Source organism: Nannobrachium achirus (genome assembly GCF_963921795.1).
Source record: "Nannobrachium achirus genome assembly, chromosome: 17".
In the NCBI taxonomy this organism is placed as follows: Eukaryota; Metazoa; Chordata; class Actinopteri; order Myctophiformes; family Myctophidae; genus Nannobrachium; species Nannobrachium achirus.
In genome coordinates, this window is record NC_137824.1 from 26347270 (window position 1) to 26371879 (window position 24610).

Consider the following 24610-nt stretch of genomic DNA (forward strand, 5'->3'; position numbering starts at 1 on the left):
TCATACAGTAAGTACCATACCATTCATGATAACTCATTCTAACGCTATGGACCAGGCCAACGCTTCACTCATTGGCATGGGAGGTTGTTGTTGTGGTCTGACCGACGTTGGTTGGTGGTGGTGCAGCGGTTTAATCGGTAGGCCTGAAACTCTTCCAGTGAGTAAGTGCAGTTAAATTCCTTATTTTCTTAACGCAATTAGTCAAATTAGTTTCTGTACTGAATTAGTCAAAATTAACACATTAAAGTCTTGGCCCTAAATATAATATAATATAATATAATATAATATTTATATTGTGATATGAAACTAAATTGTCTGGGATGTGGAATGTTGTAATATCATGATATCAAGTGTTACTGCATTACAATAATGTCATGTCATTTTCCGTCTGATCTGGTTGTTCTAAGTGCCTTTACAAACTAAATACTTAGTTGATTTCCTTGTTGCAATCTGAAACTACTATCAGCTTTCTGTGAAGGTTTGTGTGTTTGTGCAAGTTGACATTAGTACCTCACAGAGACAATATGTGAGATAGTGTGCCATATATGAGCAGGATGTGTCGGTATATGTTTATTGTGCGCATGTACGCGTGCCTGTGTGTGTATGCTGTGTGACTGCTCACCACCTGGGAAGTACAAAGGAATATTCTTCAGATACAGCTCCTTATCAGCTGGCAGGAACACACAGAAGATGACCCTGTCCACCTAACAAACACAGACACACAAGCACATGCGTGCGCACACAAACACACACACACACACACACACACACACACACACACACACACACACACACACACACACACACACACACACACACACACACACACACACACACACACACACAGAGGAAACACCTTAATGTACGCATTATACTGTTGTAAATATTGAAAACTATACACAACAAAAAGCGATGGTGCCAGTAATAGCAGCAGGGAAACAGTGCAAGAGTATTGTATGTCACAGGGAGGGCCATTGTGAAGCAGCAAGGCGTCTGTAGAAACAGCCTCAATCACCTTATAACACATTCTCTCTTATGATCACTCCACAAAACAGCACTTAATGCACTGAGGCTAAGACCTAGTTCTAGCTAGTGGTGGGGAAGCATAAGCATTTGTCTGCAACTGATATTACAGTCGCTGTGAGAGAGAGAGAGGGGGGGATTTCCATGTCCCTGTGTGTGTGTGTGTGTGTGTGTGTGTGTGTGTGTGTGTGTGTGTGTGTGTGTGTGTGTGTGTGTGTGTGTGTGCGCGCGCACGTGTGCGTGCGTGCGTGTCTGTACTGTATGTTGCATGTGTAGAAGATGGACTATGAGAGAAGAAATTGTGTTTGTGTCTAAGCTTTTTTTTGTGTGGGTGTGAGAAAGTGAGAGTAAGACGGAAAGTTTCTGGTTTTGTTCACATCCCTACATATTTCACTGTGTGTGTGTGTGTGTGTGTGTGTGTGTGTGTGTGTGTGTGTGTGTGTGTGTGTGTGTGTGTGTGTGTGTGTGTGTGCGTGCGTGCGTGCGTGCGTGCGTGCGTACGTGAGTGTGTGCGTGCGTGCGTGTGCGTGCGTACTGTATGTGTGAGTGTATGAATACAGCGTGTTTGGGGCCTTTGGTGTTCATTACAGTGTGACAGCTCAGTTCAGAGACTGTTTGGAGCCTCAGGCCAATGGGTTCTGTCCTATCACACACACACACACACACACACACTCACTTGCTCGCACATACCGTTCGTACACACAGAACAGAGCAAGCTGTGTTCTTTCTAGCGAAATGTGGACACTGACTGTTTCATGACTGTGAACAACTTTTATATAATATACTTTATCTTCTGTCTTTGTCGTCGGTGTTATTTACATATAAATGTGTGTATGTTTAATGATGAGAAGCGGCCACATTAAAAGCGATTTCAGGAAGGAGCTGTATGTGGGCTATATCTTCTAAAGTACCATGCATAGTAGTACTTAAGGACCGCAGGAATACACAAGAGACGGAGGGGGAGAGTGATTTAATCTGTTTCCTCCGGCCGTCCGGACGTAATTGATTGTCTCCGTAACCTTACGGACAACACTCAACCCGACGGATAAAAACCGATAAGAACGTACGTACACATGAACTACCCGTGGCGAACTTGTGTCAACCGTGGGGGCAGTAGAGGGAGAAATGTTTCGTCTTTTTTTCTTGTATCCATTTCGTAGGAGGAAGTAAAAAAACAAACAAAAAAATCACAAGTACACGCTGAACAGTAAACAGGCCGGACGCAGACCCGCATGTCAGCCTAATCAGCGCTCTCTACCAGCTGAGCTCTCTCGAATGCGTCTCTCTCCACTCCCGTGCACGCGATTTTTGCGGTTTTGGGTCGGTTTGGGTGGCTACCGTGGCTCATTAACTGTCGGCGGCGCCCCCCCTTGAGATTGCGCTCTAGGCGGTCGCAACGGCCTCATCCATTCTCCAGTCCTTTTTATATTATACAGCACAGTGACTAGCGCCGATGGTTAGTGTCGTTCAATCCGAGTGTATCCTCCAAGGGTGTCTATAAACCTCTCTGTCAACAATGTAGGCGCTATGTATGTAGCATGTAGCATTTGCTCATTGTGAAGATGCATTTGGGTGCCATCTAGTGGATATAGTATGTACATATAGGCTTTATTGAACCCTGTAACACAGAGACCGTACGGTACTATGAATGTCAACGCAATTACCGTACGTACTGTCTTGCCCCCAAACGTACACAAAATCAACCATACGTAACTATGAATGGCCCTTTATTTGTCAGACTTTGATAGATGAAACATCAAAAAACACTCCAGACTCAAGGTTTCTCTGGATGCCTCGGGCACATTTTGTACATAATCAAACAAATAGCAATTTGATTTCTATCGGCATCTCTTCAGTCTGGGGATAAATGTTATTTGGGGGTATTTTCTTGCCTTGACAGTCACAGTGTAGAGCACTGGTTCCCAAACCTCATCGCTGAGTACATGACCAAACACCACGAGTAGGAAGCCAAGAAGAAGGAGAGCAAGAAGGGTGTGGGGGAGAGGGTATGGGGCGCGGACACATTTTTATGGCTCCCTTTATTTTTTGTTTCCTAAATTTTGGTTTTAATTATTATTTATTTCAAAACATTCCCAAAAAAGCAGCATTTTTCATGAATAAATAAAATAATTTTCAATGTACAAGCTCACAACGTGGTGTGAAGCGAGCTTGTAGATCTGCTATTTTCACTAGTTTGGGTCTAATTTCTTTTTTGGGTCTCGAGCTAAAAAGTTGGGGAACCACTGGTGTAGAGAGACAGGACACAGGGAGAGAGATCAAACCGGACACCGATCGCCAGACATGAGAGCCCATGCGGTCGCGCCGCTACCACTCTGTCTGGGGGTTTTAGTGTCATTGCTTTCAAGGAAAGAGATTTCACTATAGCCTACTAGCCTGTGGATCACACCTGGCTGTCAGTGTTGGTTCATTCGCAATTATACCAATTAGTCTTAATTTCAATGGGGGATAATTCAGAAGAAGGTAGGTTGATGTAACGAACTACACCCTGCAGACTATGACTCAAAAATCATTAGTTTCCTCCCTTGGCTGATGTCACTTTTGCCATTTTGCGCCTCCCTGAACCAAATTAAACTGAATGCTCATTAGGATCGATGCAAAATGGTCATTGCAAACTAGCGGCGGGGAGCTCATTCTGCAGCAATTACTGGGGACTTCTGAGATGCTCACATTAATACTGGGTAGTGTAAGTAAGGGAGACTGGATGCATGGAGGTATACACCAGCTATACAGTTGTGTATACTGTACTATGCACAGTAGATGATGCCACTGATTAGCTGTGATTCCATTGATTTGTTGCCATAAACCAGCTGTCAAGAGCAACAAAAGAGGGACTATTATGTGCAATATGGGATGGAATACTATTGTCTTGAATTGCCTTGTTTTGCCATTTTTTATTTTCATTCATAAGTCCTAACTAGAACAATGCCTCACAAAGAATAGGACTGTGGAGTGAAATTAGCCACATTGTCTCTTCTTATCTACACCTGGTAAAAGCCGTTTCACCACCCTTATTCCCAGGCAGTGCTGAGGGCTGAGGGCCAGGCAATATTTCTGTAGTATACTGTACCTGGTGTCTGGTATTCTTTTCCTAATCCCTATCTGACGACTCTTTTTATTTTCTATTATTAGTTTTATTTGTTACTCCTAGAGGTATCTCTTTTTCCTCTATCTGTACTGTGTTTCATACTGCTGTAATGTGCTGTAATGCCATGGCAACTGAATTTCTCCAGGCCCCTTTAGATCATAAAGGTCTGTCTGTCTGTGTATCCATCTTTTTACTTCATGTGTGAAACTCCAGCAGTATAGTTATATTTAGCCTAGTATCCACCACTTTTAACCTGGCATTCCTATTTTGGGCATGTCAGAAAGGAATGTAAATAAATCCTCTTGAATTGACACGCCATCTCCATTTCTTGCATTACCGCTGATTAGCACCCAACCTACGTATGCTTTATGATATCATAGGACACAGTTCCCTCAGAGTGGCTGATGACATCAGTAGGCTGCTATTGCTACAGAGCCTCTGGAGACAGCAATGCTAACAATAACATCGTCAACACCCTCTCTGGGAGGCGATACGGCACATTAGTCAAACACGATATGGAGGGCAAAGGTAGAACTATAGAAAGAGAGAATGCGAAGGTGAAAGAAGTGGTGTAAAGTGGTGTAAGTACATTTACTTAAGTACTGAACTTAAGTAAAATGGCAGGTATTTGATGTATGAGGTATTTGAACTTTACTTGAGTATTTCCAATTTCCAATACTTTTAGCTCCACTACATCTCGGATGCAAATATTGTACTTTTACTCCACTACAATTATTTGAAAACTTTAGTTTACTAGTTACTTTGCAGATATAAATTATAATATTATAAAACATACATAAACCACTTTAGCCCTATTTTATACCAAAGCTGTTTCAAAATAGCCGATCTACAAGCTCACAACGTGTCGCGATGCGACGCGTTATGAGCTTGTAGATGTGCTATTTTCAAACATTTTTACTTTTACTTTAAGTACATTTTGATGCCAACACTTTCGTACTTTTTTAAAATTGTAACAGAGTATTTCTAAGCTGCAGTATTGATACTTTCACTTAAATAAAATATGTGAGTACTTTTTCCACCACCATAGCGTCTCTACTCTGCAGGCGAACATTTGTCAAAAAGCTACAAGCACATAATTGATCTACCAGGGGGTAGATCGTCTATTTTCGGCAAACATATTTGGTGTTGAAGGGGAAAAAAAGAATGGGGCCTAGTACAGGCCCCTGGAGGACTCCTGTCAATGAAGTACAGAAGGTTTAAGTGGTTAAGAAGTGTGAGTGTGTGTGAGAGGGTGTAGGGCATGTCTACAGTTGATTTCCTTGTTCCGTGTGGAACTGCTATCGCTCTACCTTTAGTTATCTTTCAGAAAAGGTCTGTGCATTTGTGCATGCTCGCGCACTTGTGTGTGTTTGTGCAAGTCGACTTTCGTCCCTCAAGGAGCCAATTAAAACATGACTTGGCCGTGAGCATGGGAGCCAGCACTTAGGGCTGCAGTGCGCGCGTGTGTGTGTGTGTGTGTGTGTGTGTGTGTGTGTGTGTGTGTGTGTGTGTGCGTGCGTGCGTGTGTGCGCATGTGTGTGTGTTCTCTCAATGCATCCTTCTCCCTGCTCTCTCCACAAAACAAAAACAACAGCTGCGGAAGGAAGAATACCTTGAGGAAACTGTAGGGAAAAATTGGCACACTCAAACACAAACACACACACACCTTGTCGTGATGCTCGTCCAGATATTTCCTCACGGTTGCCAATGCCTCGTGTACAGCCTGCTCAGGTGGGTATCCTACACACACACACACACACACACACACACACACACACACACACACACACACACACACACACACACACACAAAATGAGATGTCAATAATAAATGCAATTTGCAGAAACAGGTGCCGTGACAGATCCACGTGGCTGGGTTGTTTTTGGAGCTATGTGTTTGTTGTTTTTTCCACTGTACATCCACTCGCTGTTCTGTTCTCACACATCACAGCCCGTTTTCTGTCTCTGTGTTTCTGTCTCCCTCTCTCTCATCTCTGGTCACACCTGTAAGGTACTGAGACGCAGCACACTTGTTGGTCATGATGACAGAGAGAGACAGACAGACAGACAGAGAGAGAGAGAGAGAGAGAGAGAGAGAGAGAGAGAGAGAGAGTAGGAAACACACAGTGTAAGTAACAGAGAGAGTAGCGTTTGATTCCTATATGCATTTTGCAGCTGTGTGATTCCAAAGCCGTAAAATCCCCCCCCCCCCCCCCCCACACACACACACACAGAAAAAAAAAGAATATCTGGTAATTAAAGAGTAATTATTCCATAAATCATGGTCTGAATCATAATATTGTTTGCTAGAATGCTAAGTACACGCTCGCACGTACGCACATGAGCACACCCACACGCATGCGTGCACACACACACACACACACACACACACACACACACACACACACACACACACACACACACACACACACACACACACACACACACACACACACACAGTAAATTCCTTGTTGTTAACTCTTTTAGGGTGTAAAATAAGGGACCCAAGTATGGAAATGGTATGGGCCAGATATAAATTTACAATGAGCAATTTGACTGTGCACCAAAGAGTGCCCCCAGACTAGAGGGAGAGTGGACAAAGAGAAAGACCACGGAGAGCATATAGGACCAGCATACAAGGGACTGCACATGGCAGCAACTGTGCCATAGTTCAAAGCACAAACAACTTTTGTGCTGATGCTTTGCCACTGACCCTTTTCTTTCCCACTCAGTCAGGGCAAAGCATTGGAAAACACTCCAGCAGCGTTTTAAGCACTGCACTGCTGTGCGTTAACGCGCTCCCCTGCCAGTGCGGGTGGATTACACCCCATCTGACGCCATCTCTCATAATAATCTAGTTTAATCTTCTAGCTCTAATCCAGAGCCTTAATCTGAGAAACGCCTTTGGGCCAGAGGAGATACTAGGAGGAGCGTGATAGACAGGAGCCTCCTCAAACTCTTAAATGGGATGGGCGATACTGGTAAATCAAACCATATGGGAACCTGGTAGGGCTGTCACGATTATGACATTTTACATGACGCAAATAATTGCGATTAACGATTTAATTGTGTATTTGTTGTTGACAATTACATTTCTGTTTGGCTTTTAGGCTTTGAAGTTGCACATGGCAATCATGACACATAACTTAAATATGCAAAGAAATTACTGACATATTTGACAATTTTATACTTAAAAAATAACATTGATAGTGGAAATAGCCGATCTACAAACTCATAACGCGTCGCACCGCGAAACGTTGTGAGCTTGTAGATCGGCTATTTTCACTACTTTTTAAAAGTGTTTGTAACTATATTAACATTTCTCAACATGGAAACGATTATGACGATTATGCAAAATAATTGCGATTATCCGAAATAAACGCAAATAGAAGATTATGTAATAATTGTGACAGCCCTAGAACCTGCCGTTGTGTGGTTTCCGGCATGTGCTGCATGTATTATGCTTATTCAATACAAAGATATATTTCACAGAGTTCTGGCTTGGCTTTGAGGCTCCCAAGTTCATTTGAAATTATAAAGTACGAAATAAGATACGCATGTGTAGACACACACATACTGACACACACGCACAGTCACCACGCTACCTGTGAATGCAAGAAGTGGAATAAATCAAATAAGTGCTGTTGTCAACACCACAACTGCAATCAGAAACAACATACAGACAGAAAGAAACTGACCGTAGATTCCAGTGGAGATACAAGGGAAGGCCTGCGGGGTTCAAATGAAAAACAAATGTTACAATCTATTGCCGATCATACAGTGTAAACCACCTACTGTCTCCAGTCCCCCCAGCGCTCGTTCGCGCGCACGCACGCACACACACAATCATATAAAACACAATCATATGAAACAATCCAAACATGAACATGTTCAGCACAATCCGTTCACAGCATGCAGTTAAGTTACAATAGGTGAAAGGCAATTATACACTGATTGGTGTTTTTGATTTGATACAATATTATTCCTTTGTTCTGGGACTAAAAGCACCTCACAGTAACACGTACTGTAAGAGGTATTTATGAAGCGTCACATAACCACTTTAAGAGAGGAGTAGCTGTTGTCTTCTGATAATTCATAGTGATGTCAAGGTTTTACGACACTCTGGGCAACAAAATTTTAATTAAGATGATTTGTAGTTGTTCTTCCTGATAGCTGCACTATGGATTCAACGAGAATAGGCCTATTTGCAATTTACATAATAGGCAACACTGTAAGTAAACAAACCTTCCAATAATAAAACAGTGTTTAACCTGACACACCCCCTCTATTTGGCCACAAAATTAAGGCTCGTGTAATTTGCATCCATAACCACTTTGTGTTGATCGCTTTCCATTCAAAGCGTAATAAGATACCTGGTCCAATAGATGAGGAAATGCATCCTCGTTTATTGGACAAATGATCTATGACACCGTCAATTCTGGGGCAACCAGTGATTTCCATAAATGGAACATGTTTTTGCATTAGGAAACATCATGTAGAGCGGTGGGGAAATGAATGGGCGAATAGCGATGTTAATTAATGTGTATTGTCACTGCTAAATAAATTAAACTCAATTCATCTGTATATTATCGGAGGTGAAGTGTCAGTGTGTTGCCACACTTTGGATTTGTAGAGCACTTTTAAAAAGACCACTTCGATCATCTTCACTGAATGAAAACGGTGTCCATTATGAAATAATTCTCTTGCAATCATGTATATGCTATTCATTCACTGTAGGTTATGTATTCACTTTCCATGTAGACTGATCAAGTGTTAAGTATGTACTGTAACATTAATAAATGATAATGTATGTACGTGAACTGTAGGTCTGATAGCGTGCTACAATAATAGAGCGATGTGGGAGACTGGCAAGAGGCCATAACATTACTACTGTATAAATATTACACAGCAAGGTGATGTATTACTCTACACACACTATGGACATACTGTACTTTATATGTATGCCACTACAAATTATGGAGCAATGGACCGACTACCATCAGGCGATTTGTATTGAAACTTAGAAATGGCTTGTGATGAAATATCCCTCCTACTGTATAAAGACAGTCACAAAGATTATTACATTTCTATCTGTAAACTGAACTGTAACTTTTGATAAGCTTGTTGTTGTCAAGCATTTCCATGCATCACTCTTAACAGTTCAAGACCACTCCCAAGCTCATCTAAATCCTGGTGGCTTTTCCCAATTACGGGAAATATTTATACATGTATACATTTTTCTTCTTCCATGCCCAAGAGTAGGCCAAATTTGTGTAATTCTGAGAATTTCCAGGCACTTCAGCCTTTGCTAGTCAGAGGCTTGACACATACAGTATGGGCCTTGGTTCTATTGTGCGGAGAGAATAGAAAGATACAGTAAGACACACTTAATTAAGTAGTCCAAACTCTGCTTTATTTAAGCACAATTCATATGATGATAGTTCAAAGCTTCATCAATCTGTTGTGAGGTGCATCCTAATTAAGGTCTGGTTGCACTTCAAGACTCCGTCTCCTTCACTACTTACTTCCTTCCTTCCTTCCTTCCACCTCATGCAAACATCTGTCCATCCATTCCCCTTTTCCTTTCATTACTCCCTCTACCTACTGTATCTCTACAGCAGGGGATTTCAAAGTGGGTGACGGGGCACCCTGGGGTGCCGTGATGCCAGTCCAGGGGTGCCGCGAGATAATTTGATAATATTTGGAATTCATAATTTATCACTTCACTATGCTTAGTAAAACAAACCTGATTTGCACTGTACTTGATGAGTTCTTTTTCTATCTATGATAACTCTCTTCACCAAAAATAGCAGATCTACAAGCTCAGAACACGCCACGTTGTGACGCACTGTGACGCATTGTGAGCTTGTAGATGGGCTATTTTTGGTGAACCTTCCCCCCAGAATAGGCATGCTGGGGTTCAAGTGGTTAAACGTTAAGTATAACGTTATTTTCAGTCAGTTCTGATGGAAACAGATATTTCTCCAATATGATGTAAGATTCTAAAAATTAACAGTGTAATTCAGGGGTGCTGTGGATGAAAAGGTTATTTACAGAGGTGCCCTGAGTCAAAAAAGTTTGAAAACCCCTGCTCTACAGCAGAGGTTCGCAAACGTTTTAGCCCGTGACCCAAAAGAGAAATTAGACATTCGCCCAGGACCCAAACTAGTGAAAATAGCAGCTATTTTCAATACTTCTTCATTATAATTATATTTTATTTATATAATTTTTCAGATGTATCTGTTTGTTTGTTTGTTTAAACATTTATGAAATTCTTCAATTTGTTTCATTTCTAAAAATAAAATGATCTCAAAAGATTTTCCATCTTTTGAAATAGATATTTCACTTTTTGTAGGAAAAGAAAATGGGATTTTCACTCGAGTCGTGACCCATAACAATTGGTCCGCGACCCACAAATGGGGTCCCGACCCACAGTTTGGGAAACAGTGCTCACCTCAGTACCATCTCTCACCTCTCCTCGAACACAGTGGTTCTCAAAGTGGATTCCAGGGACTACAAATGAAACCAAATGGACCCCATTTGGCTCCATTTTGTACACTGCCAGAGTTAAGGGCAGACCTTGAAATGTCAACGTTTGAGAAACACTGTGCTCTCACACCGTCTCACCAAGGAGCGAACGTTGTTCTCGGTGGCGACCTCCAGGCTGTTCCTGTAGCACGCCCTCAGTCTGGTCCTCTCCTCCTCCCCGACGCCTCCCATGGCAACAGGCCCCACCGTGTGGATCACATCTGGTGAGACAGAGAGAGAGGGAGGGAGGGAGGAGGGAGAACAGCGTGAGTAAGGGGTGTATAGGGGAGAGAGATGATGAGTAACAGAGAAAACAGGAAAAGGAGGGCGGGTGGGTTTGGGAGAGAAAGAGTACACATTGTGTGTGTGTGTGTGTGTGTGTGTGTGTGTGTGTGTGTGTGTGTGTGTGTGTGTGTGTGAGAGGGCGGATTAAGCAACAAAATAAAGAGGATAAAGACGGGAGGCACAAAATAATCGTGTGTGTGTGTGTGTGTGTGTGTGTGTGTGTGTGTGTGTGTGTGTGTGTGTGTGTGTGTGTGTGTGTGTGTGTGTGTGAGGGAGACAGAAGGAGAGAGAGAGAAGAAGAAGAGATGTGTTTAATGCCGGTCCCTGTCTGCCAAGTAACACCAGTGCAACCACACGTTCTGATGAGGTTCTGCGTGTTGCTCTCAGCATGGAACCCAGGTCTATGATCAGCACGGACACACACATAAAACACACATGATATCACATGTGTTGGCGGGCGCGCGCGCGCGCACACACACACACACACACACACACACACACACACACACACACACACACACACATGCACACAGTGCTCAGTCATAGTTGCAACCAACAGCTGTAACAAGGCCCAAACTCCACTCCCTCCACAACACTGAGAAAGACGCACGAAAAGCCCTCTTTCATCCTCCTCCTCCCCCCCCCCCTGCAAACCCCTCCCTCGGGATCAGAGGCCATTAGAGAGAAATGATGTAACATGGTATTTGGACTCAAATGCTATCTGCCGCTGCTGTTTCCAACACCACGCGGTTCAATAGCACGCTATTTGTGATTATTTTCCTCTACGTTTTCATGTGTGGCTTAGTATCTGATCTCTCTACAGCCGCGGCTACAATCACTGTTTTCATTAGCAAGTCTTTTTCAACCAGCAGATGCCTAGATAGTGTTTGTTGGTGCTGGGTGGAAACCTTGTACGTCCAAAACCTGTTATGTTTCACAATGGAAAAACAGAACCTGTGCTCCCAATGGATTTAATCACAAGCTCTTGTTGATACCTTTTCACTGGTTAAATATTGATGGGCTTTTGTGAGCTTGGAGATCAGCTATTTTCACTACTTCTGCACAACATTCTTGTACTAGTTCAAAGCAGGGCATTAACTCTCAAATAGTCGCGTTAGATTTTAACCACTTTAACCATTATTTTATGCTTTAACTTTAGAAAAATAGCAGATATACAAGCTCGCAGCGCGGCACCGAGTGCCGCGCTGCGAGCTTGTAGATCTGCTATTTTTGAAAAATCGTGAAAATGTGTGCAAGTCTATGAATATCTTTGACCCGATCTTTGACCCGACTACTAAATCCTTCCTCTAAATCAGTGGTTCTCAAACTTTTTCATGTCAAGGACCCCCAAAATTACAGGTATTTGGCCGCGGACCCCCATCTCAAAATATGCTGTTCCAGGGACCACCCAGAAGCAAATATTTGAGTTACAAATGTTCGCTTTTAAATAGATATATTCAAAGACTTGCAAAGACAAATCAAGATGTTTCAAAAATAGCAGATCTACAAGCTCGCAGCGCGGCACTCGGTGCCGCGCTGTGAGCTTGTATATCTGCTATTTTTCAGTAGTTAAAGCAGTCAATAATCGTAGGCCTAAATGGGTTAATTTACAAAAAAAAAAGAACTGCTTGACAGCAGTGATATTAGCCTTGAGGCATTGAGAGCCCATTAACAAGTCTTTTTCAAACACCAGGTTGAAAGATGAAGTTGGTTGTGGACATAGTATATTGTATAACTCATAACTCATAAAATAATATAATACAATCCTGATAATAAAGAAATAAATATGAAGAAATAATGTAGCCAACATGAATGAATGTGTATCTCATAGAGTTGACCTATTTATGACGCTGGGTCTTGTGCACAATCTGGACGGCCAGAAATGTTTTATCCCCTATGGAACAGACTGTCAGTTTCATGATTCAGTTTCATTTTGTCCCCTATGAAACTGAATCAAACATATCTTTGAACAGACCTTTCTGCGTAAATATCACACACCAACCGTGCTTAACAGCCTGCCTGCAGTTCATTTGTTTCCATGACAGGATGGAATGTACTCACACTGTCACGGTACATTCCAGAACAAGTGTGACATGTGAATTGAGCTGCTAGCTAAAATGCCCATGTTCGGCCTGATTCGTGATATAAATGCATTGTAAGTTGCCAGAGATGGGAAGTAACGAAGTACAAATACTTCGTTACTGTAACGAAGTACATTTTTCAGTACTTTGTACTTTACTGAGTATTTATTTTTCTGGGTACTTTTTACTTTTATCCGTTACATTTTAACACAAGTATCTGTACTTTTACTTCGCTACATTTTCAAAACAGGCTCGCTACTTTTATGTTAATGCAGCGCCGATGCGTGGCAGATCAAACGAAATGATTAGAGCGATCGATCATCATGCATAGAAGCTGCGGTGACGCTCTGGAGTGAGAGAGTCACTGTGTCAAGTGGGGCAACACCGGCATGAGCACTGGTCTATTTACTTCCTGTAACTAGCCTAACAAATAAAACTGATCATATAGTCTACATAATAGCCTAATACCCTATGCTCTTATTTTGAAATCCACGGTTCTCAGAGGAAGTGGTTTAATTCTACCATCATAACATGCTGGATACCATTCATCTCGTTTAAAAATGACAACACAACTCTATGCACAATTCACGTGGATTAGTCTATAACTTCTATGGATTATAAACACAAGACTTTGGCCATGCTGCGCTCCTGTAATGAACACGCGTTGGAAATGCGTTCGTTTTGAACCTCCCGAAGCTTAGGTGAGTTAGTGGCAGATAAAGTAATGCTTCTGTCAAGTTCTCTGTGGAAAAAGTGAAATGGTCTGCTCTGCACAATTAACTGTAGCTTCGGTCATCTTTGCCTCGCAAAAAAAGCCTTTAGCGTGTCTGTGTGTGTGTGTGTGTGTGTGTGTGTGTGTGTGTGTGTGTGGCGCGTGCGTGCCCTAATGCGCGTGCATCTTCAAGATGCACGCGCATTAGGGCACGCACGCGCCACACACACACACGGTGCATGCGTGTGTTTTTATTGAATACTTGATTAGCAGTTCGCATAGCAAAAGCACTACAGTAGGTCTATATGGCTTGTTTACATTGGGGTCCTCTGACAGACAATATGCAAAAGATCTTACAGTAACAGTCAGAAATATGTCTGTGGATGTGAGATGTATTATAATTATAATTGAACAATCAAAACGACATTCTTATTAGGAAACCTTATCTGTATTTTAACATTCATTATTCAGTCATAATGGTGTAGGCCTACTTGTTGGTCAATTGGCACTTAAATAAAATGGGTTACAAAATCGTGGGATATAGCCTACATATATTTTTTATAATAATAATGATTGTACTTGGAGAGTCAAATATTAGGCTATCTGTACTCAGTCTAAAAAACACTGCTGCATTTAGATTTCACATCATAGTAGGAAACCATTCTGGGCCAGTTTTAAGACGTGTGTTTGGTGGGGATCTTTTAATTTTAATATCCTTCAAATTCTAGAAATATACGGTAAAAATACTTTTACTTTTACTTTAAAAGTACTTTTCAAAGCACATACTTTTTACTTTTTACTTGAGTAATTATTTGGAATGAGTACTTTTACTTTTACCAAAGTCGTTTTTTTCACAAGTACTTTTACTTTTACTTAAGTACAGAACGTGAGTACTTTTCCCATCTCTGTAAGTTGCATTATCAGACAAATACCGCTACAGTAAAAGTAACGTTATTCTGTGTACTTACAGTATTTATTTACAATGTGATCCTAACTCAGGGTTCCCACACATTTTTACCAATTAATTTCCAAAACCTTTCCAAAACTTTCCCAGAATATTTAACCCGATTACCAGGACTACCAGCTCAATAACGAGTCGCTTACTCCTACGCGCAATGCCCAAAGACAGTGGTTCTCAAACTTTTCAGGCCGTGACCCCCGAAATAATCATATTTTAAATGGGGACCCTAGCACCCTGACGAGCACTAAGAGTTGAGGAATTTTGTTTAACACGGTTTCATGGTGAAAATAGCCGATCTACATGCTCACAACGCGAGGCGTTGTGAGCACGTAGATCTGCTATTTTCACAATTTCTGCCTCTATTTGGCCAATGTTTCATTTGTCATTTCAGAGGTATTAACAAAATCAATAACCAAAGACAATGCACAGCTAATTTTTCCAGGACCTTCCAGGACCCTTGATCAATTCCAAAATGTTTCCAGTACTGGAAAAATATTTTTCAAATTTCAAAATATTTCCAGGAATTTCATGACCGTGGGAACCCTGCTAATTGCATTTTTATACTGATACCTCTTAATTAAATGTATAATTTATGTGATACATTCCCATAAAAGTGTATTTAATGACATGATCGAAATCATTCGGCACACTAATTACTTTTCAACATATCATCACACAATGCCACATTGATTTCCCCTTTGAGGTAAAACCAGAGAGTCCACTGTTATAGAGTGAATCATTCTGAAGCCTTTTCAATACTGCTGGATAGCTTTTGATGCCTCAAAATCGATATTAATACCAACAAAAAAAGAATCGGAATTGTTGTAATGGGTATTGATCCTCAGCACTCATCCCTGCTAACCAAGGGTAAGCACTGACAGATATTTTGTTTAACTCACTTGGGGACAGAAGTGGAGACAAAAGGCATTTCCAGCAAAACATGTCGTTACACACAGTTAACATGTTCCTACTCCTACTACACGGAAGTAGGAGAAATACCAGGTCAAAGTTTGCTGAACTGCTGAGCAGGCTTTCTCAATCCAGCAAGGGTCAGCTGTTCCATTAGCCTATTGTTGTCGAGATTGATGGCAAGGTTGATATTATTGGATGAGATGCTGTGGGCTTTATGGTGTACGCTTGAGACGCAGTGCAGCATTAGGCTACGGCGCAGGTGGAGTATAGACGAGTGTACTGTAGGTCTGCTCTGTGCTGGGAACAAGTATGAAATGAGTGAGTCTGAGATGGCTGCTATTTTTAAAGTCTATTTATTACGGCATTGCATTGATTATTCAGACAGGAGAGTGGATAGAGATGGGAAAGCAAAGGCAGGGAGGAGAGACGATGTGCACCACTGGTTCCCAGGCTGGAATCAAACTGGGGAGTTTGCAGTTCAATGATCGATGCTCCACCAAGCCGAGCTTCCAGCTTGTTCTAGAATGGCAATATTTATCGCTGTGCTTTCTGAAGTTTCATCGTGCCAATTTAACCCATTTAGGCCTGAACACATTATGACGCAATATTTTATGCTTTAACTATTGAAAAATAGCAGATATACAAGCTCACAGCGCGGCACCGAGTGCCGCACTGCGAGCTTGTAGATCTGCTATTTTTGAAAAATCGTGAAAATTAGAATTTTGACCCGATTCTATAAGTGTCTTTTGAATCCTTTGTTTCAGCAATCTGGCCAGCCATCGTCAAAGAAAAGGTCCTTTTCACTTAACTGGAGCTCAGTTAGTCCGTTCTTGAGAGACTACTATGTCAGTGGTTCTCAAACCTTTTCATGTGAAGGACCCCCAAAATGATATTTATTTGGCCACGGACCCCCATCTCAAAATATCTAGTTCCAGGGACCCCCCAGAAGCAAAATTTGAGTTACAAACGTTCGCTTTGAAAATACATATGTTCAAGAAAGATTTGCACACATTTTCACGACTTTTTCAAAAATAGCAGATCTACAAGCTCGCAGCGCGGCACTCGGTGCCGCGCTGTGAGCTTGTATATCTGCTATTTTTCACTGGTTAAAGCATTCAATAATTCTAGGCCTGACAATTGCACGTGTTGATGAACCCGAAGTACACTAAAACAGAGAAAACACACACAGTGTACTCTAGTCTGTACATGACTCAAAGGAACCCTAGAACACTACGGCTGCAGTTCTAATGCCCTGACAACCATGTATAAAGGATTAAAAGTGTAAATTCAAGAAGATTGTCCCATATTATCTTGGTTACAAGTGTGTCATTGTGTGAAAACGCTATAAAGTATGTGTGAATATTATTGTTCATGAGGGCAGGTGTTTTTTTGTTTACTCAAAAGGGCAGTCAATAGTGACACGTGAGTGTGTGTTGGTGAATGATGCTCTTGCACCATTCTTGTATATGCGAACAAGTGTGTGTGTGTGTGTGTGTGTGTGTGTGTGTGTGTGTGTGTGTGTGTGTGTGTGTGTGTGTGTATGTGTGTGTGTCTCTGTCTGTCTGTCTGTCCGTCCATCCGTCCGTCCGTCCGCGTGCGTGCGTGCCCACGTGTGGGTGCGTGTGTCATTTAGCCATGCCAATACATTCAGTGGTGGTTTAATAACAGTAAAGATATTGATATTCTTGCCCGGTTATATTTTATTTTAATTGTATTGTAGCTTCCAGCCAGGCATAGGCTTTTCACATGTATGTACCTAACCAATGCATCTGAGTAACTATGAAGTGAATCTGAATCTGGTCAGGTGGCCGAGGTCAGTTGTGGGGGTGTGTGCGTGTGCGTGTGTGAGTGTGTATGTGCGTGGAGTTGATCAGTTCAACAGCAGGTCACTTGGTGATCATCCATCTGCATGTCATCTGCTAAATGTCAAGGCTCCACATGCACTCTCAGACACACACACACACGCACACGCACACACGTTCCTCTAAAACAGAAATTTAATCCACAGCCACATAATTTCCACAGCCATCTTTTTCGTTGCAAACCTAATTAGCCTTTTTCCCCTAAAAGAAAAAGGTTTTTGCCAATGCCATTTCCACACACACACACACACACACACACACACACACACACACACACACACACACACACACACACACACACACACACACACACACACACACACACACACACACACACACACACACACACACACACACACACACACACACACACACACACGGCCTCTGTGTCACTATCCATCTCTCCCTCATTCTTCAACTCAGAATCTCATTCTAGTTTCCCTCCATCACCGTTTCACTCCTTGTTCACCCTCTCTCCACCACCCTCTCCATTCATACCCTTTTTGGCCTTCCATCCATCCATCCATCCATCCATCCATCCATCCATCCATCCACCCACCCACCCACCCACCCACACCTACACAACCCACCCCCACACCCACCCACCCACACACACACACACACACACACACACACACACACAGTACACATTTTATTTCATCCTGCTACCTTCTCTCCATCATTTCCATTCTTCTCTCTCTCCCTCCCTTCCAACCTCCCCAACCCGCCCTCCCTCCCTGTCCTCTGCCTCCATGGTACTACCCCCCCCCCCCCCTCCCCCGCCTCCCCCAGACCTCACCCATTCTGTCACCCAGAGGCAGACAGTGCTGTCAGGAGGCGGGATTATTTACCGCCCTCTCTCCGCTCCTGTTTACATTATCGATCGGCAGGTTGCTTTAGTTCCACCATTCATCACCCGCCTCCCCACACCCACTCCCCCCGCACGTCACGCCACACGGCTGACCCGCATCAGCCAGCGAGAAACAGAGAGAGAGAGAGAGAGAGAGCCAAAGAAAGAAAGGGACAGAGGGGACGGGTGAGGTAGGGAGTGGGAGGATTCGGTAGGGTGGTGGGGGGAGGTCTGCGGTGGCCGTTGGGAAGAGAGATGGAGAGTTTAGAGTTAGCAGACTATGTGAGGATGTGATGTTGGAGATCTTTGGGTGTGTGAGTGAGAGATGGACAGACAGAGAATGTAATGTATAGTGGAGAAAATGTGTGTGTGTGTGTGTGTGTGTGTGTGTGTGTGTGTGTGTGTGTGTGTGTGAGTGTGAGTGTGTGTGTGTGTTACTGAGGTGACAGGAAGAATGGGGAATGGAAGAGTGTGTACGTGTGTCTGTCAGTGTGTGTGTGTGGGTGCACGCGCAAGTGCACGCGCAAGTGCACACACGCGCGTGTGTGTATATCAAAGAGAGTTATATCAAAGCGAGTTAGTGTGCATCTGTCAAAGAAAGTAAATGGGAAAGGTGTGTGTGTGTGTGTGTGTGTGTGTGTGTGTGTGTGTGTGTGTGTGTGTGTGTGTGTGTGTGTGTGTGTGTGTGTGTGTGTGTGTGTGAGACCAAGAGAGTCAGAAATATGTGTCAACGTGAGTGACAGAGTATTAGGGAATGCTTGAGAGTGGGAGCTGGGATCAAAGAGAGCTCACCTTTGTGTGACAAGGCAATCTCAGATGTAGGAGTGAGTTTATCAATCTGTTTTGATGATTAAACGATCAAGTAGCTGAGAGTCAAAAGTGAATTTATATAGATTTAGCCTATGAAATCTCATTTATTATCCAAGCATTATTTCAGAGACAAAAAATCTCTGGAGGCATCACAATTAAATGGTTTGAACTGTTTTAACTTGGTTTAATATTGAACTTCAAAAAGAGGTGTAAAGATGTAAAGTGTTAATCTGCTCTTCTTTTTCTTGACTTTCAATTAACACCAAAAAGGGCAACCTTCCTTGAGGTGTACATAGTTGAGTGGAAAAATTGCAAACTTTGACATCAATTTACATCATTATACTGTAGTCTTTTATACTGTAGTCTTTAAACAACACAAAACAGCAGTGGAATTTTCAGTCCATGGGAGGAGCACCGTTCCTAGCAGAGCGTAGGCCTAGAATTATTGAATGCTTTAACCAGTGAAAAATAGCAGATATACAAGCTCACAGCGCGGCACCGAGTGCCGCACTGCGAGCTTGTAGATCTGCTATTTTTGAAAAAGTTGTGAAAATGTGTGCAAATCTTTGAACACATGTATTTTCAAAGCGAACGTTTCTAACTCAAATTTTGCTTCTGGGTGGTCCCTGGAACTAAATATTTTGAGATGGGGGTCCGTGGCCAAATACATATCATTTTGGGGGTCCTTCACATGAAAAGGTTTGAGAACCACTGACATAGTAGTCTCTCAAGAACAGACCAACTGAGCTCCAGTTAAGTGAAAAGGACCTTTTCTTTGACGATGGTTGGCCAGATTGCTGACATAGAAACGTAGGTTTTTCAAAAAATCTTAGAAGGATTCAAAAGACACTTATAGAATCGGGTCAAAATTCTAATTTTCACAATTTTTTAAAAATAGCAGATCTACAAGCTCGCAGCGCGGCACTCGGTGCCGCGCTGTGAGCTTGTATATCTGCTATTTTTCAATAGTTAAAGCATAAAATAATGATACACAATAATGTGTACCCGTTCTAAATGGGTACCCCAAGTATATGATTAATTAATACAAATTACAATATCTCTCTATTTTCTTCAAAGATAGAAATATACTGGCGAATATTAGAGACAATAAAACCCTAGCACAATAGACAACATGCACAAATGCGCTCTGTATAATGAGAAATATACTCTGTAGCGAATATCAGAGCCTGATATAGCCTAACCCTAAAACAATCTAGCACAAATGCGCTCTGTTGACTAATTTAATCAAAATTGCAATATCTGATCTGTTTATAATTGTTTGAGAAACGGGGAGACGGGGTAGCGGGGGGCGATCTGCTCAACCAAGGAGGCAAGGAGCTACACGCGTTAGAGAGAACTCGCTAACACTCTGGACCAGAGCTAGCATATATTGTGTATGTTGGCTTACTGTAGTGTAAAGGCTCGCTCTGCTACACTAAATGGAACAGAGTAGTATTGGTAATACCTGTGGAGGAAGTGAAGAAGCAATTTCAGAATTAAATCTGCCCTATTTCCTTTGAGTGACACCATGGGAATATCCCTTTGCCAAAGAACTGAGTCACTCAACCTTGCTACCTGGTATTCTTCCATTAATCAGTAATTTGATGGTTAACTTCTCTAGCTCTACGATGCCCCTTCTGACACCAGCAGGTTATTGGGACAGGCTTCATTAAATGCATAAATGTATTTGGAACAGTAAGTCTCCTTGTCAAAGATTCTTTATCCTCCTGATTCCTCCAACATTGTAGCTGGAAAGAAAATCAGTCGATACATTTTGAAAATTGGGCAGCACATTCCAAGTTTAGGATTTTACTTCTGGTTATATACTGTACAGTACATTACTTGTTGTGATCATACTGTATGCACTTGACTAGATGAATCCAGAGGTGTCAATATTGTGGCACTACACATGCAGGGTAGAAATGAATAAAAAGACTAAAGACTAAAGTGGCATAACAGTGTTGACGAAAATAATGTCCACCGGCTATCATTATACAGTGCTGTAACTGTGTTAATGTACATATAACATCAATGTGTTTTCCAGGGCTTTTTATTTGAAAGGCTAAGCTTTAACCACTTAAACCCTATTTGATACATTGTCGTACAATGCTGTCACACGCCTGAAATAGCCAATTTACAACGCGTCAATGCATTGCATCGCACTGTGAACAAATTTTGGCCTATAATAACATACCCAAAATAAGGGTGCCAGATTTGTTCCTATTTCACCCCTGGCCTGAAGAGGGAAGACATTCAAGACATACCTGACTTGCTGATGTTTTTCATAATGCCAGGCTTCAAGCTGCTCTCAATGCCTATTGAGCAATGGTGTAGCCAGATATTTCTTTTTTCAATTTGGGGGAACTAACAGCTATAGTGTTGTCAACAATATAGATTTTTCAATAACTATTGATTCTGAATGTTTGAAACGGTTTCAAAACTCATGTCCCGCACTATTGATAAGTGGAAAAGTCAAGGAAACAACCTGCATTTTTTGCACACAAACACGCACGCACGCACGCACGCACGCACGCACGCACGCACGCACGCACGCACACAGCCCCGCCTCTCACTGTGCTGCTTTCTCAGCTCTCTCCTCTGTTAGCTTGCTAAAGATGACAAGAGCAGAGCCTCTGCAAACGGTTCTGTTCCACAAACATTAATTCCAGATTGGCACCGTATATTCTTTCCATAGAAGTTCAAGCATTTGAACGTCTTTGCAGAAGATACTTTTAATTACTTTTCATTCCCTTGAGGTGCATCCAGGTCCTCTGAAAAAGTGGTTCGCCTCGTGAATATGTATTTATGGACTTGATGCTTTTCATCAGCGAGCATCCAGATACGTTCAAAAGCATTTCAGAAAAGGATAAAATTAGAACCAGAATTTAATCTACTTACAGAGATAGAGAATCAATCAATAACGCAAAATCTCAGTGACACAAAAAGCAAAAGAAACGGGGAATAAAAATAAAAAATAAAAAAATAAATCAATCATGGTAAATAAACCAAACAGAGAAACAGAGAAGAAAGAAAAATAAATTAAGTAACATAACAGAAGGATGAACAATGCAGCAGCAAATCCATCAACTCAACTTAAAAACTCTTTGAGTGCCAATCCCGAACTAGTTCGGCTTTATTAGCGTATCGTAGAGTGCCGATCCCGAACAAGTTCGGCTTTAAAAAAAAAAAAAAAAATTGAATTTTTTTTTTTTAATTTTTTTTTTTTTTTTTTTTGGACCCCATCAAATCTGGTGAACATGATTTCAATCGCGATTTTGCATGTTCCACCCCCATACAACCCCATCTAACATACAGGGCAGCCATTTTTGTTTACATTACATGTAAAACATAATGGCGATTATCTCAAGAATGCCTGAACGGATTTCCAATCGGATTTTTTTGTTTGAAAGCTGTGAACAAACTGCACAAATCCACTCCAATGCAATCCAGGATTGCATTGGATTTTTTAGAGCTCATTCCTCTCTGTTTTTTTCCCATGCATGAGGTGTGCAAGGTTTAATCATGGCTAAGTTGACGAAAATAAGGCTTCTAAAATGCTTGGTAGCCAATAGCTAACTTCAAGCTAACTTCATCCTCTTCCTGTACATGCACAAAGGAAAGTGTTCAGGCAAGTCATGGCTCCAGGGCTTGGGCATGCATTACCAGCATATCTCTATTATTCTCTGGTCACTGGGCGCCCTCTAGTGGTGATAGGCTGGCACTCATCAGGATTGGGTAAAAAATAAATCTGCAAATATGCAAGTTGGCCAAATACCGTTCTGTCTCAACTATAATGGGCAGGCTGTCTATCTGGAGAAGGCGATGTTTCGTTTATCCCTGAGTGGCTAAAGGTAAAAAACAAACATCTGTTACATTTCTGTATACAGTATGTCATCAATGTGATCTTTTTTCATCTGTGTTGTGCTTTTTGTGCAGATCCAAAATAAAATATTTGAAATGTGAAAGTTTTGTATTTGACCTCTCAAGTAACGTGTTCGAGTTCTACAGTAAAATCCGACAAAATGTTGGTTTAAAAGTATACAGTATAGGCCTAATGATTAGGTCTATATACTTTTTACCAACATTGTTGGACCATTTGGCCGTGGTGGTTGTGTGTGTGTGTGTGTGTGTGTGTGTGTGTGTGTGTGTGTGTGTGTGCGCGTGCGTGCGCGTGTGTGTGTGCGTGTGCGTGCGTGCGTGCATGCATGGCGTCACACTGGCATAAGTCATTAGAGACCTTGACTCTGTGCCACACAGTGACACTGGCTACCACTCCTCCATTGTGTGTTAATCTGGCGTTTCTCCTGCCTATTGTTGTCGCTCTTTTTCCAGTCCAGTCATCCCTCTCCCACCCGCTCCTCCCTCCTGGCCTCTCGCCATTCTCACCTGCGAGGCTCCGAGTGGCTGCCTCCGCTTTCCATATTCATCCATCCCCTCCTCTTCCTTTCTCGTCTCTCTCTCTCTGTCGCCTCTCTTTTCTCATACCTCCATCTGTCTCTTGCCTTTCTTTAGCTCTTTTTAAACACCCCTTTTGATCGGGGCAGGAAAAGACTGGTGGGCCCTATGGCTACTGAGCCTCAGTTCATGCTCAGCCAAGCGGACACAGCTCTTAAATCCAGGCCCTGGCTTCTGGCATAAAAGAGGGCTCAGGCCTTGTGAGGACCATCAGCTCTCTCTCTCACCCTTTCTCCCTCTCTCTCTCTCTCTTTGCCTCATTCTCTCTGTCTTTTTCTACATTTCTAAGAGAGAGGGGCAGTTATTCTGAACAGGCAGCCGCGGGGAGACTGAGCGGATGCAGCGAGAAGAACATGTTGCCGATGCTAAAAGGAGCGGATGTAATTCTCTTCATCTGCGAGCATAAAAGACTTTTGGTTTCCTCACTCGCTGCCCCACCCGGCAACAACACCGCTACCACCAGCAGCTCTTCTCAGAGCCAACCAACACTGGCTTTTTTTCTTTCTTTTTCTTTTTAGATCCCTTAACTTCCTCTAAGGAAGAAAGAAATAAGTGAATGAATTAACACCCAGAGCCGCTGCTGTGATCATCACCACCACCCACCACCACCATCACCATCAGCTTTGACTGCTTTTTCACACCTGCTAGAATCACACTGCTGACACCGAGGCAGGAAGAAGCGAAGATGTCGACAACCTTGTTACAATGAAAAAAATTTAAACACGAATTTAAAACAAACTTGTCGAGTAGCAACAGTGTTTTTTGCCCAGGGTCGTTTCAAGTCTACTGGCACTATGAACATAACGTCACTGTCGGGCAGAAACCTTCCATCTCCAAGTTTTAAAATTGTACTTTAAAGCCCTGCTTTATTACACAAGACTGTCGCACACTAGTGAAAATAGAAGATCAGCTATTTTCACTATTTTAAATCATTATTAAAATGATAAATACAGGGGCGCCCGCTGGCCTGCTGGTCCAGGTGCATAACACTTAGGCATTGATTGGCACATAGGCATGGATACCTG

General features: G+C 42.3%; 3 protein-coding genes across 4 annotated transcripts in view; 1 reads left to right on the plus strand and 2 right to left on the minus strand.

Moving 5' to 3' along the window:
• LOC308302148 (phospholipase A and acyltransferase 3-like) overlaps nucleotides 1-24610 on the plus strand; it is a 273125-nt gene that overhangs the window by 139854 nt on the left and 108661 nt on the right. The window lies entirely within an intron of this gene.
• The window catches only part of trpt1 (tRNA phosphotransferase 1), a 218002-nt gene that overhangs the window by 48579 nt on the left and 144813 nt on the right, over nucleotides 1-24610 (minus strand). The gene's annotated exons all lie outside the window — the stretch shown is intronic.
• Nucleotides 1-24610, minus strand: part of macrod1 (mono-ADP ribosylhydrolase 1) — a 149078-nt gene that overhangs the window by 5413 nt on the left and 119055 nt on the right. Inside the window, exons 6-9 of the mRNA XM_080746647.1 lie at nucleotides 10757-10878; nucleotides 7828-7858; nucleotides 5796-5869; nucleotides 623-704 (exon numbers count right to left, since the gene is read on the minus strand). Of these exons, the coding sequence (XP_080602773.1) occupies nucleotides 623-704; nucleotides 5796-5869; nucleotides 7828-7858; nucleotides 10757-10878 (309 nt within the window). The remainder of the gene's footprint in view (nucleotides 1-622; nucleotides 705-5795; nucleotides 5870-7827; nucleotides 7859-10756; nucleotides 10879-24610) is intronic.